At 47.3% G+C, this 14332-nt stretch overlaps 1 protein-coding gene across 1 annotated transcript in view; it reads left to right on the top strand.

The window, feature by feature from the left end:
* Positions 1-1029, top strand: part of LOC149334177 (medium-chain acyl-CoA ligase ACSF2, mitochondrial-like) — a 92480-nt gene extending 91451 nt beyond the window's left edge. Inside the window, exon 16 of the mRNA XM_089555055.1 lies at positions 904-1029. Coding sequence (XP_089411181.1) covers positions 904-1029 — 126 coding nt within the window. The remainder of the gene's footprint in view (positions 1-903) is intronic.
* The last annotated feature ends 13303 nt before the right edge of the window (positions 1030-14332 follow it).

Raw genomic sequence — 14332 nt, 5'->3', positions numbered from 1 at the left:
GCCAATATAGTAAAAGGCTTGATGATGATCAGAACAGGTGAAATTTCAGAGTAATCCAGAGTTTTCTGTCGGAGTACATCTACTCTTTCTGTCTATTTAATGTGCCGCGCAAACCTTTGCATTCACGGAGCTGCGATGTGCCTGAGTTTTGAGCGGCTCAATTTTTTTAACTAGATTTATCCCTCTATACAAAAACCAATGTTGTAAGCTAGTTGTTGTTATCGAATTCCTGGTTTCTTACAGTTTTCGTTCTTTCCGAATAATTCATTAACTGTAGTGCGCGCTTCCCCTAAACCGTATGAAAATTGATCGTCTTGAGTTCAAAAAAAAATCTATCGATGCCACTTCTCAAACCATATCTTCCGCAGTTAGAGTTGTTCACATACTGTTTAAATGCTTCGCCCAATGCATAAGACCTTTCATAACCATGGGCTGTAGATAATAAGCTAGCCAAGACGTTTACTTAATTTAGGTTTTTTTGCAACCCAGCGTATTTTTTGCACGTAAATGTTAAGAACGATAACTGCAAAAGTAGACTTCGAGTTTTCAGTGAAAAATTTCTGAGAAACACTTAGTCTTCCGGCCGATCACCCTCTAATATCACACAACCAACACTAAGACATTACCGCGGGAAACAGAGGCATACTCTTCTTCGCAGTAACTGCCACATTTTTTTTCCTGCTACTGTCATTCCTGCGACGAGTGATGTCTCGGTAGCATTTCACACTCGACCTGGCGCTGTTAAGTATGTTGTGTGTCTAAGTGTTCCATTCTCTGTAGATAAGCTCTTCTTCTCTTTTCCAAATTCGAGGGCTCCATTTACTTGCAACCGAATTCCCCAGTATGCTCAACGTTGGTATCAAACATTCAGCTCATTCTTTCTTCCTGTTCCGCCTTTTCCAGCTGGCTCGATTCAAGATTCCCAGGTACTTCATCTACGATCCCAACGTACCCAGGACGCCCGTTGGCAAAGCGCAAAAGGCTAAGATGCGTACATTGGCAGCCAAAAGGCTGGGCCTCACAAAGTGACTCCGACTACTTCTGTCGAGGACGCGCACTAAACAGTCGGCATATACTTTTTAACGTGAATACTAAACGGCGCATTACTTGCTATGATCTCAGAAAATAAAAATATAACTGATTAATCTGGCTGGGAGCTCGCATTTCATGTCACATACTAAAGCGCAAATCTTGCCGACGCTGAGTTGACGAGTACTTATTTCCTCACGAGTCTCGAGTGGGATTCATTCAAAGGCGTGCTAAGACAGACTGGTTGGGGGCGACAACAAAAGTAAAAAGGGGGCATAAAAAACGCGGGACACGCCAAGCTACACACATGCACTAGAATATGCTCACAAGGCGTTCATCGACCATTCCTCCGTTTGTTACAAATTAACAGCGACCTTCGCGACTGCCGTCTCAGCATGGACGGCAGATACAACGTCGCTTGATACAAAATTAGTAAAATCGGACAATTCATTAATACTTAAGCACGAAAATGAGACGAACAGTTTCCTGGACACATTTCCAAGAAACCAGAGAAGAAACTCTCCTTTACTTGTGCGATTTCAACATATCCTCTAATTTCAAAACTTAGGCTCCGGTTCATGGTTGGAAATCGCAGAACCTATGTGTTGTGAATTCGGACAAAGAAGGTGGTTTTGCCAGTTTCAGCCGCAAACATTTTTTCGTCAAGGACGAAAAGTGCAGGTGAAGTGCAGCTGCAGCACTCTTCAACCGACTAAACAAAGTGTCTGTTGCAAAAGTGAGGGAAAAGAAGCTATTCAAGCCGCTTGAAATTAACAGGTTTGTACGGAGCACTGAGCTAAGTATGAAAGGCAATTTTGATATGTTATTTAGCGCTATACAAGGCAGAATGCCTGTTTCGTGTAACAGTATTCTGAGCCGGAACGTGGGAAAAGTGCGTCGCTGTGTTTTTGGAAGAAAATTTGGAAAGATAGAATTAGATGACCCATTTCGGGTGCGTGATTCTGATGCTGCTGCTGAGTTTCTTAAGACAAAGATTATTGCTGTTCTCTAGCGCACAATGAACTACGGTCGTGTCTGAAGGCATGCCTTGATTGTTGCGGTGTCGTCGCCTTCCAGAAAGCTTCAGGTGTAAGCTCTGCTGCTTTTTTAGAATTATTGGCTGTGTACTTATCTTCCACTTTTTTAACTGCTGACAAGAGGTTTACGTGCGCTAACAGGGCATTTTATCGGCTTCTGTATAGCTCCTGTGTTAAGTGACTTCCTTTTAGCGCGGTGTGACAGGGCGGCATTCCCATATGCTTATGTGACCTAGGTGTTGCAAGAATCTTTCGTTTTGTTGATGACTTTTCAGTGGTTTTAGACAATCATTTAAGAACAATGACGCAGAGATAGGAAGTACTTCAAGATGTTTCAAAAGTTGCCTCAAGCCTTTGTATTTAACTTCCGAGGTGCCCGAGGCCAACAGCATCAAGATTCTTGATCTCCAAATTGTTTTTGAGCGGCATCACTGTTGCGGGATGTATGTACCACGACGAAGCCAGACTCTGTTGCCATTTTCATCTGCTCATTCGGAACTTTTAAAAAGAAGTATAGCGCATTCTTGTTTCGCGAAAGCGCTTGAGAAGTCATGTCATCATTTAAAGCAAGAAAGCTTTCATTTGCAGGTGACGCGGTTGGAAAAAGCAGGCATCTCAGAACAGGTTCTGGTAGCTATCGCTCACAGCATGCACCGCAACAGGAAAATTATGGCAAAGATGAGTAAAGAAGAACCCGCAGATATTTGAAGAAAAGTTGAAGCCCGAAAGGAGCAGAAATGGCTGTAAAACCATACATTAAACAAAGTATCCCATCGTCTCAAAAAGGTAGGATCTCGCTCCAATGTAAAAGTCATATTCTGGTGCCCCACGACACTTGCAAGGCTGTGCAAAAAGAGCTGACCAATAAACCAATAGGCTGCAAGATGCACGATAAGCCGCCTAATGACGTTTGTGAACTGGAAAGAAGGCGTAGACTATTTCGTGCCGTTATCATGCGGGAAATGCTGTATCGGCCAAACTGGCAGGTGCGTAAATGTGCGTTTGGACGAACGTTATCGCAAGGTGAGGAAAAGTACTAACGGACACGTAGAAGAGCATGTAGTTCGTGCGAAGGGTGCAGTCCTAGTTGCCAGATTATGTACTCGCACAGCAATCAACTGACCAGAGAGATTGTCGCGGCGAGGGAAATTCTTAGGTATGGCCCTGGGTGCGTGAGTGCGCCATCAGTCGCTTCACTAGACAAAGAGGGAAATTTTTGGACGGAGAACTGATGAAAAAGTCGCACTACGTTTTCGGCACGAGCGGCATTGCATGTTTCTATTTGTCGTTTATTATTGATCATCCTGATTGTCAAAGAATGCATATTTTTCGCGGTCACAATAAAATCCAGTTGAAGTTTGCGCCTGCGTGTGTCTGTTTTGATGTCCTCTCTTGTGTGTGCGCAATTACTGTGCTCAAGGTTCCTCATTTCGGCATTTCACAATGTCGAGTGCTCTCCAGTCAGTGTCAGGGTCACCGGCGTTTCTTGCATTCAGATTGTTTGTGAAGATGAGAGGGTTTTTCAGCACATTTGGCCACCAGTGGTCCGGTGTAATATGGTGTCGAGACAAAAATCCCAGCTTCTGGAGCCCATTAACGAGAGTGAGAGCGGATGCTTCACCTGTACACTCTTTGTCCCTGCACAGGGACGCCTTTGCCATGGCAATAGTCGATCACCGTGGTTATCCCTCAGTCTCAGGAACTGTCAGTAAAGCAAAGTTCCCAGAAGAAACTGCCAAAGCCCTGGCCATCGTGTCCACCACAGCCAAATACATAATCAGCAACTCTAAAACAGGAATTCCAAATTTCGCTAAATGCAGAATCTACTCTGCATGCATTAAAATGCTAAGTAAATTCGAGCAACAATCGAAAAAATTACCAAAGACACTTTGGAAATTCTAAAGTGTGCTTGGCGAAAGCCTTGCTGTCAACCCACTGCCGCTTCCCTGAACCGCTGGGCGCGGAATCACTGGGGCGCTGCGGAGCCATGCGTCTCACTCACTCGACTGCAACGAGACGTCTGGCGAAGGAGCGGCGGTGTAGCTGGCACCGCCGACGCGCGAGCGCTCGTTCTACCGCTACGGTGCGACGTCACGGTTGCTATTGTCACGTTGTAGTGACGGCAGTCCACCGGTCAGGAGGACACCAACAAGACTTGCAAACGAAGCTCTTTATTTGGGCTGACTTTCGCCCGCAAAAGAACTGAATCACTCGGCGGCGGCGTAAGCACAAACGTGCTCGTCAGTCGTCGAACTACGAATACCTGCCGCTCGCGGCATCGCTCAATTTAAATCCGGCAAGGAAACTTCGTAATAACAGGAAAAGATCATCTACGGTATTCTGGAAAAACGTAGATATAGCTCTTTATGGCTGCGATCAATCGAGATTAGTCCGGTCGCTTCTCGCGTCATGAACAAAAATGATAACAACCCTTTCCTGCGGTCTTGAGCGCGAACGAACGGACACTACAATAATACGTGACATTATGCATAGCTGCGCCCCCACCGGTGCACCGGTTGCTAAGGAGGAGAGGAGGTTGCGCCGCTGCGAGGAGTAGAGGCCGCAGTTGGCACGATTCGAGCGCACAGACGGACACCGCGAACATGAGCCATTAAAGGACTTCGCATTAATACTCGCCAGATCAAATTTATCTGGGCCCCCCTCATTTGGACCTTGAAACTTGGGAAAAAACCCACCTAGGCGCAAATAATTTCACGACACAAAAAGAGACGAGGAGACAACGGACAGGCGCCAATCTCCTCGTCTCTTTTTGTGTCGTGAAATCATTTGCGCCTAGGTGGGTTTTTCCCAAGTTTCAAGATGAATAACCAACTAGCCCGTCAACATGCCTTACTGAGCTCATTTGGACCATCCTCTGAAAGAGGCGGCGCACCAATATGCCCTAGGTTCTGTCGTCAACAAGGAGCAGCTCTACTCCGAACTCAGGTCGACCAGAAAGCGAGTGGTGTCCTGTTACAAACTTACGTCTCAGTGTTAATAGAACAGAGAATTGTTTCCCGCACCACACAAATCATTAAGTAAATCGCAACAAGTCCGCTGCAGACAACACCAGAAAACACATTCTTTAATCGCACATATATTCAAAATGCCTGCCAGAAGAGCTCAACCCCGTCTGTTCTCGGTCCAGAGACCCAAGAGCAAACGCTCCACACATTTTATACTTAGGCAATCGAGAAAAATCGCCACATGGCTGCAAAGATCCGACCGATCCCAGTGGGAGGCCGCGCTGTACAGCCCGCACTTCCGGTTCACGGAAGGATTGAAAAGGTCGCCGGATGGCTCCGCCGGTCGGCCACCTAGCGTGCGGCCGAGGAAGAGACCCACAATAAAAAGGGGAGGACCACCCTATTCTTGACACCAATTGTGAAAATATTTCGTGAAATTCGTGAAAGAAAATTTTCGTGAAAATAAAGTGTTCTCTCGCTCTTCCTCCTAGGCTTCTTCTGACGAAGTCTGTGTTGGCTCCACTGCCTCTTACAACCAAAATGTGGAGGTCACTTATTTGCCCGACAACCAGCGGCATTTCTGCTTTCGATTAAGGCGTTCTACCTGCCACCTCATTCTTCAGCGGCGTTCCTTCCCATCTGGGCCGCGAATCTTCGGGTGGCAGGATGCACTGTTCCCGCAAATCAACACAAGCCGCCCTGTTCTGCGTTCGATATCGGCAATCTTCTACTGTATGCCATCTTGGAATGCAGCCTTGAAATAAAACCTCCGTATTTCTGGTTCCTCTGCTAGACCGGCAGCAAGCTCTACCGTGAGGTAGCCTGTCGCGAAGGAAACAGCTTATCGTCGCCTGAGGTTCACCATGAGGCTTTGGTATTGCTGATTTTGTTTCCAGGGCCTTCTGTACTTCTCCTTTCACCTTGCCCATGTTCCTAAACCTTTGAGCTTATAAGAATCGGTCTGCATAATCGACAAAATCATCTAAAGAGCAAATTCCCTTCTTTAAGAAATACTGCATGTTTTCGGCTGCAAAGTACCAACAACTGCTCTATGACCATCCTGTCATGCACACTTTCAGAAGATTTTTTTTCGATCCTTGACGTATCCAGCCAAATGTCCAAATAATTCGCCAACTCACCAGATAACTCTTCGGCTGTTTGTCAATCCTCGGGCTTGGCAATGCGAAACTTTTCACAAAAACCAACTCCTATTGATCTTGATCTTGCGAGAAGTGCTTCCTTGACTTAATCGTAATCCACTGGCTAACTGACAGGTATCCTATCGAACACATTCAAGACTTCCCCTTCCAAACACAGGCTTAACACCGCCGCCAACTCACTCTGTTCCCAACATTTCCTTAGAGTGAAAACACTCATCCTGGTTCTCTGTTTACCCGTTTCTTGGACATGTTCTCTTCGATCTAGGTGATTATTCCCTTACCGCGGTGGCCCTATTGTCACCCGCATAGCCCTCACTTTATGCCATCGACTACTACTGTTTCCGCATCAAAACTCCTTCCCTCGTTGGATACTTCTGATGTTGCGTTCATTTATCTCCGATTAATAGAAACTAATTTTTAATACAGACTCATAACGACTTTTTAATGGAGACACATAGCTTCTTCCTTAGGGAGACCTAGCTAAAGGCACCTGCAAAGTTTTCGCTAAGTTTCTTTCTGCCATCCTAAAATCCGTGAGACCCGAGAAAAAGCATAACTTCATACCGAAGCATTCTTCATACCGAAGACTAGCACTGAGTGGAACCACCTTCCACTCCATATCGCTTGCATTGAAGACTCGTCATCTTTCAAGCCACTTATCACCAAGCATATCAAGAACTAGCGTCTGCGTCATGAATTTGCCTTTTGCCTGTACTTTTTACTGTGTATGTTTTCTTTTTTCACCCACCCCTCTATAACGCCCTGCGGGCCCTGAGGGTATTGTAATAAATAAATAAATAAATAAATAAATAAATAAATAAATAAATAAATATATAAATATAATAAATAAATAAATAAATAAATAAATAAATAAATAAATAAATAAATCAATAAATAAATAAATAAATAAATAAATAAATAAATAAATAAATAAAAATGACAGGCCATTCTCTCCCAGAGCAAGGTTTCAATGCGCTAGCAAGCAGTTGTCCACACTAACGACTGTTTGGCCCCTTCTCAAACCACCGCGAACACCTTTGTTGCCCATTGCAAACACTTTCTTTTGTTAACTCTGAACATCCATTCAACTACTGCCACCATAGTCTTGTTCTCGCTGCATCATTCTACTTGTCGGCGCTGTCAGCGTCGGCGTTCTGTGTTAAAAATCACGGGCATTGCTCTGGCAGGTAGTCCGCAGAGAGAAACCTAGGAAGCTGGTAGACCGCCTTGGTCACGTGTCTTCGCAGAGCCATCACAACCTGCCCCCCGAATAGTGATCAAACTACCCACCGTGGTGCGTAGCAGTTAAATTAATGATTGGTGGGTTGGGAACACCCAGGTGAGTCGCACAAGGCCCACCGCTGGGAGCACCTTCCATCGCAGGGCAGTGGCGCATCGCTAAATGGCTGCACCACTGTGCCAGGAAGGTATCAGGACTCCCAGGTATCTAAGAATGTAAAGTAGATTCCCTACTTCCCTTCCCTTCTGCTCGTGTTACGCTATCGCGTCATACCTTTAAGGCGAAGCTTAATTGTCTCCTCCAATTTTGTTGCTTTATTCGCAACACTGGCTAAGGCACTGTTCAAGACATGCCAAGGCATTGCCCATTTCCCTGGTCCATATCTGACGCGAGGCCAATGCGACTGGACAACGCGCGGAGGTTTTTAGGCGTGCGCGTGGTAACTTTCTCTAACGTCAACGTAAACAGAGTTTACATACGTCATCCACCTTCTGTTCGCTCAGCTAACCTAGAATTGCATCATGCGAAGCTCCGCCGCTACTGCTTCTGTCTTGCTGCACAGACTGCGTTCACTTCCATCCACTAACACGGCACTCGTCAATAAAAAAATAAACACGCGCTCGTCGTGGCTAAGAGGTTCCGTACTCGCGTCCCACGAGAAATTCCTTGGCTGGAATCTGGCCCCTGGAACTTTTTCTCTGGATATGTCTTGTTTGCGTGACGCAGAACGACCACACACAGATCCCTGAAATTGTTCACGGCGGCCAGTAACGCTATCGTATTAAAACGATTCTGGAACGGCTCGCCACTTTCGTCACGAACCTGAAATAAAACGCTCAGGCAGACTGAAGATACATGTCAGGCGTGGTAGCTACACAAACACATTTAATACATACTAAACAGCAACAGACACTACGATATACTAACTATGAGAAAAGCGCAGTGTTAATCTAAAACTGCGCGAAAATACTAACGTACGCAAAACTAAGAGAACCCCCAGGCAAACAAAACATGCAAAACAGTAAATGCGCGAAAATACTAACCTACACCAAACTAAGGGAACCCCCGGGCAAACAAAACATGCAAAACAGTAAGTGCAAAGAGCGTTCACAGTTTTTGCTCACTGCGATAGATGTCTTGTCGGTATACAATGAGAGAGGCCTGAGCGTTGTTCGCTGTTGACGTTGACAAATAGCTTGTGCCTCGCACAAGCTATTTTGCACAAGCTAAGTTTGCACAAGCAACCAAACTTAACTGTCACTTACAGTATTACTTGTATGTTCTTGTTGCTGTGCATATTTTTTGTTTATTGATTGCAACCCACTCCCCTCTGTAATGTTCATACCCTGAGGGTAATCATAAATAAATAAAGAAATAAATAAGGGTTTAAGGTAGCGTCGCAGAAACCACTGGGTATCGCAAGGTGCTGGCTTCGGCGTCGTAGCCAGGATTGGAGGAGCCATTGGGCGTTACAGGTGAACGGTAAAGTCAGCGTCGAAGAAAACCCTGGGCGTTTCAGTTGTTGTCGAAGCCGCTGGAGCCCAAAAACAGGTGCAGGAAGAGCTGAGGCTTATGCAGCAGCGCAGTAGGACAAATGGGACCACAAAATCGGAGGAGCAGCCAGCAATGCTCTCTCAAGAGATGCGCTTCTGACCTGCTGGGACAGTGCGATGCTCCGAACACCGGCTGGAACCGGAGGCTTCGCCTTCGATGTTGCTATGTTCTTCTTAGCTCCTCTAAACCAACCTATTATTACATCCCATGCACTTTTATGTTGTTATTGTTGTTGTTGTCCTCGGTGAACATGGCCCATACCCACGCGAGGGGAGTGGCCGAGGTTTGGTGGTTGATATCAAGGTAATTTACAGTTTATTTCGAGGAAAAGAAAGGCATGAGACGGAGAATTAGAATAGCTATATGGCTCAAACTAAAAAAAAAATAATTGAACACAAAATAATAATTTTGAAGTCCCAGCACTATAAAAACATACATTCTTTGTCTCACGCGTTCATCCGCTTCTTTCGCTCCTGTACCCTTTGCCACGTCAATTTTCTAAGTCACTCCTCTCGTCATCTTCTTTCAGCTCCGTAACTCTTGCCACGTCAATTTTTCATGTCATCTCCCGCCTTGATCCCCTCTCCTCTTGGAAGAAGTAGTGGTACCGACTGTCCCTTGTTTGCAGCTCTTCCACTTTACTGCAGTTTTCTTACTTATGCGCGTGAACCGTGTCCTCGTCATCCTTTGGGATGGCGGACGAAAATTTCCTGCGCCCTCCCGTCGTCGCCGTTGAGAAGACTGCGGCTCTACCAATTGGCAATTCCAGTGCCACGAACGTCGCTGCTGCGGACCTTCCAGATTCCTCTTATGAATTCACAGTGACAGAGATGGAATCTGACAGCAGCAGCTTCGTGCCTGTTGAGTCGCGCCGCCTGAAAAGGAAGCTGCGCCGCACATGAACAGCGGGTGAGTTGCCTACCAAGACTGTTGACAAGCCAAGAGTTTTCTCAGTGGCCTTTGTTCCACAACGTAGGCAGCTAATCTGAACACCATTAACAGACAGCGGCTAACCCAGTTTTTCGAACGGGTGGTTCCGGGACAAGTCTGTGAAGTTAGAATTAATGCACGGAACAATGTCCTGATCGTAGATGTTAAATCTCAGGCATAAGCGGACAAGCTAAAAGAAATTGGTGTCCTCGGTGGTATGGCGGTCCACTCCTACGTTGCACACAGGAAGCGGACTACCATTGGAGTTACCACTATGTTGACCTTGAGATAGATGACGAGGACCTCCAGACGCTGATCAATTCGACGCCCGGGTAGTTGACGTTCATCGTTTCGGCCGCTCCAAGTGTGTGAAGTTGGTGTTTGAAACTGACATTCTCCCACCGCACGTCAAGGTGGGGTATGTGAGGCATCCTGTCCGCCTGTGTATTCCAAGGCCTGTTCAGCGCCACAAGTGCAACAAGAAAGTATGTGTGAGTGCTGTTCGCAAAAACGAGGTATCCTGCTCTCGATGCGGTGGGATTCACCAGAATGACACTTGCACGACGGAGACTATAAAGTGCGCAAACTGCTCGGGTGCCCATGAAGCAACGGCTAAGGACCGCCCTAAGATGAAAAACGAAAGACTCATCCTGAAGAACATGGTGAAGGACAATTCAACCAACCAAGAAGCGCATGCGCGTATCCAAACATCGCTCCCGGCGCCGTCGTCCGGATCCACAAATAAAACTATTCTAGCTGCCCCAACGTCGCAGCAAGTATCAGCTCAACCGGCTCAGCAGCATGAGCCTAAAAACGATAACAAGACTCCTGCGGTAGTGTCCCGTGTTACCACCGTGGATCAGTCCGATGCAGTTGTGTTATCAACTTCCTCTGATGCGGAATGGCCTGCGCTACCATCCAAGGACATCGCCACGGCCAAGACTGGTTGCCGCTTCAGCTGACACTGCTGGCAAGCCCGACGGTCAGGAGGTGAACATTATGCTAAGAAGACTTGTGTGTTCAATGCCCGCGCTGCTTTCAGGCATCAACACGGCAAAAGCAAGGATTGTTGCGCAGTTTTTGAACGCACTTCAGCCGCTCTTGGAGGCATTGCAGTAAATCATGATAGCACTACCAATACCCACTTCCTCTGTGCAAATGCACGTGCGCCGCAGTGTAGTGGTGTACGCGGCGTCTGCGTGACTTCCAGCAACACGTCCACAAGTACTGCTTCCCTGTGCTAGTTATACGTGATCCCAACATGCCGTCTCCTTTCCGCCTTCCTGGGTATGTGCTGCTTCGGTCTCGCGAAGCAGACGAAACAAGCAAAGTGTTAGTTTGCATACGCTAAGACATTGCGCACGTCCGCCAAGTCCTACAGTCATACAACACAACGATTAGACCAGCTTGACAGTCAGGCTAAAAGCACGGGTCTTCTCTATAATCGATAGCTACATTCGACTTAGAGATGCCATTGATACTTCATACCTATTTTCAGCTATCCGGAGTTGCACAGCTCCTCATATAATAGTGGGCGATTTTAATGGTCTCCACCCTCAGTGGGGAGGTGCTGTTATGAAGTACCGAGGCAGAAACCTGTTTGACATTATGCACTATCAGAATTTCGTCAATATCAACGATGTTTCACGTACGTTTCTGCGTGGCACGTCGTGCAGCAGCTGTTTGCATCTGGCGTTTGTTTCAGCGAGTCTCCTGTCTCACATCACCTGGTGCACTGACGTGGAAACACATGGAAGTGACCACATTCCAACATATGTATGCGTCAAGTGGTACGCACCTACTACTTCGTCTAGCGTGCGATATACAGACTGATCCGCCTTTAGGACTTCCGTGGAGACTTCCTGTGTGGACCTCACGTCACCGTCTAAAATGGAAGACTTGATTGCGTCCTCTCTCGGTGAGACCACGCGGTATATCCGTGCGCCTATGCCAGGATCTACTATTGACGTGGAATTCGAGAGACTACACGCAGTCCGTCGGCGAGCCGAGAGGAAATACAGAACTAAATCCACCTATGATCTCGTCCTTTGTCGTCGAGCTCAACGACAAATAAAGCGCCACCCACGAGATTAGGGAGACAACGCTGGAGGCAGTTCTGTTCATCGCTGGAACCTCAAAAACCGCTGTCACTCTTTTGGCATGTAGCCAGGAGCTTGCGTTAACCCCCCACAAGAACGGTATCTTTTCCATGCCCTGTCCCTTTACCAATGCCGTAATAATGTAGGGGTAGCAGAATTCGGAAAAATGGTTGTGGGCACAACTCCGGTAGCATCAAACAGTTTGAAGGCTTTTGTGCTGCCTTCACCGGCCACTAAGACATGCTATTCACGGTGTCTGAACTAGACGCTGCTCTTTCCTCATGTAGGCCTGCATCTACACCTGGTCCCGACGGGATCTCGTACGCGTCTCTCTCTCACTTTGGCATGGAAGACCGAACTGTGCTGCTCAGTTACTACAATGATACATGGGCTTCCGGATTTCTTCCAGGACACTGGAAGATCAGTCGCTTGGTTGCTCTTTTGAAGCCCGGAAAGCCTCTTTGTGAGTTTACCTCATATCGGCGAGTTGCACTAGCAAGCTGCTTCAGTAAGGAGCGAATGGTGCTGGCGTGTCTAGAATAGTTTTTAGAGCAAAGTGTTGTCTATTCAGACATGATCACCGGGTTCCGGCAGAGAAGTTCTTCGAATGACACCGTAATCCACCCCATATCGACAGTGGAGCATTAAAAACGTAGTCGCCGACTAGCTGCAGCTGTCTCCCTAGACATCAAAGGGACCTACGATAACATACTTCATGACACCATCCTCGATGCCCTTGACTAAATGGGCGTTGGCGGCTAGATGTACTCGTGGATTGTGAGCGACCTCAGCGGCAGGTCCGTTTACATGTCTACCCCTGATGGAGAGACTACCCGCAATCAGGTTTGCCGTGGAGTTCCTCAGGGAGGAGTTCCCAGCCCAACACGTGGCGTTGATCGGACTGGTGAATGAACTTCCCACTCACATCCATATCAGTGCCTATGCTGCTGATATCTGCATCTGGGCTTTGGGTTCGACACGTCCGTAAATACGAGCGAGATTACAGCGTGCCATGTCATCTACATCAAGGTACCTACGGCGTCAGGGCTTGCACTTCGCAGTTGAGAAGTGTGCTGTGGTCGCATTCACGCGCAAATCTGTCTGCCGCTACCCGGCAACACTTCAAGGGGTTCCAATACCATACGTCTCCCACTACAGATTGTTGGGCATTACCATTGACCGCGACATGTCATGGTCGAGAGATATAAATATGTTAATGAAAAGACTCAGTGGAGCGCTCCTTGCTAAGACTTTACTATACTCTCTCTTTAGGCTACATTCGTTACAGCCTTCCTGTACTCTCTACCGTAAGCATTTCAAGCTTGTGGACATTAGCGAGTGCTTAAGCACAGGCTCTCAAGATATGCCTCGAATTACCACGTTTTGTCTCGAACAAAGGCATGATTGAGGAATCTCGTGCGGGCGCAATATCAAACTACCTGTCACATGAACCAGTTCGTGTATATTTACGCGCGCTTACACGGCACCGCTGTCACCCGCTGACGAAGATTTTTGATGAGCGACCGGACAGCAGCTTTGTAAGTGCACTGCGCTGCCATCAGTCCGCATTGCCATCAGACTGTGCCCTGCCGCATCATCCCTTGCAGCCACCATGAGTGATGGCTCAGCCTTCAGTACGCCTGCATGTCCCTGGCATACTCAAGAAATCTGTGATGGCGCTAAGCGGACTGACGCAACTTGCTCTTGCCTACATCTGCTCAGAACACCAAAACTGCGTGCACGTATACAATAATGGATCTGCGTCACCAAAGGCATCGACCGCAGCTTTGGTAATCCCCGCTCAGCAGACGGCTCGGAGATTCATTTTAGGACAAAATTCTACATTAACCGCTGCAGAGCTTGCGCCCCTTCGGGAAGCAATTCTCCACATCTTCGGAGAACCGATTCAGGAGTGGTGAACTTTCACAGACTATAAACCTGCGCTACAAACATTGGGATGCTTCCTACGCCGCACCACCTACCAGGCTCTGGCTCTTGATATAACTAGACTCCTTTCATCTGCTCAGCAAAAAGGCCACCTTATAGTGTTCCAGTGCATCCCTGGTCACTGCGGACTCGATGGAAATGAGACCACCGACGCTGAAGCAAGGAGCGCTTTGGAGCAGTGGCATGCGCACAGCTGTGCCCTTCTGTAGATCGGACACCACTCGTCTACTTTCATGATCTATGAGGAGTCCGACGGCTAGATACTGGGCCCTGCCAGACACTCGACACATCCGCCTTAAAGGGACTACGCAGTAAATTAATTGCGATTACGTAAAGCAGACGAGAGATGGGCATTCCATCACTCCTCACC

The sequence above is a fragment of the Amblyomma mixtum genome, chromosome 8 (genome assembly GCF_055824585.1).
Source record: "Amblyomma mixtum isolate Tamu chromosome 8, ASM5582458v1, whole genome shotgun sequence".
NCBI lineage: Eukaryota > Metazoa > Arthropoda > Arachnida > Ixodida > Ixodidae > Amblyomma > Amblyomma mixtum.
The sequence above is the reverse complement of the archived record's forward strand: the minus strand, read 5'-3'. Positions and strand labels throughout refer to the sequence as shown.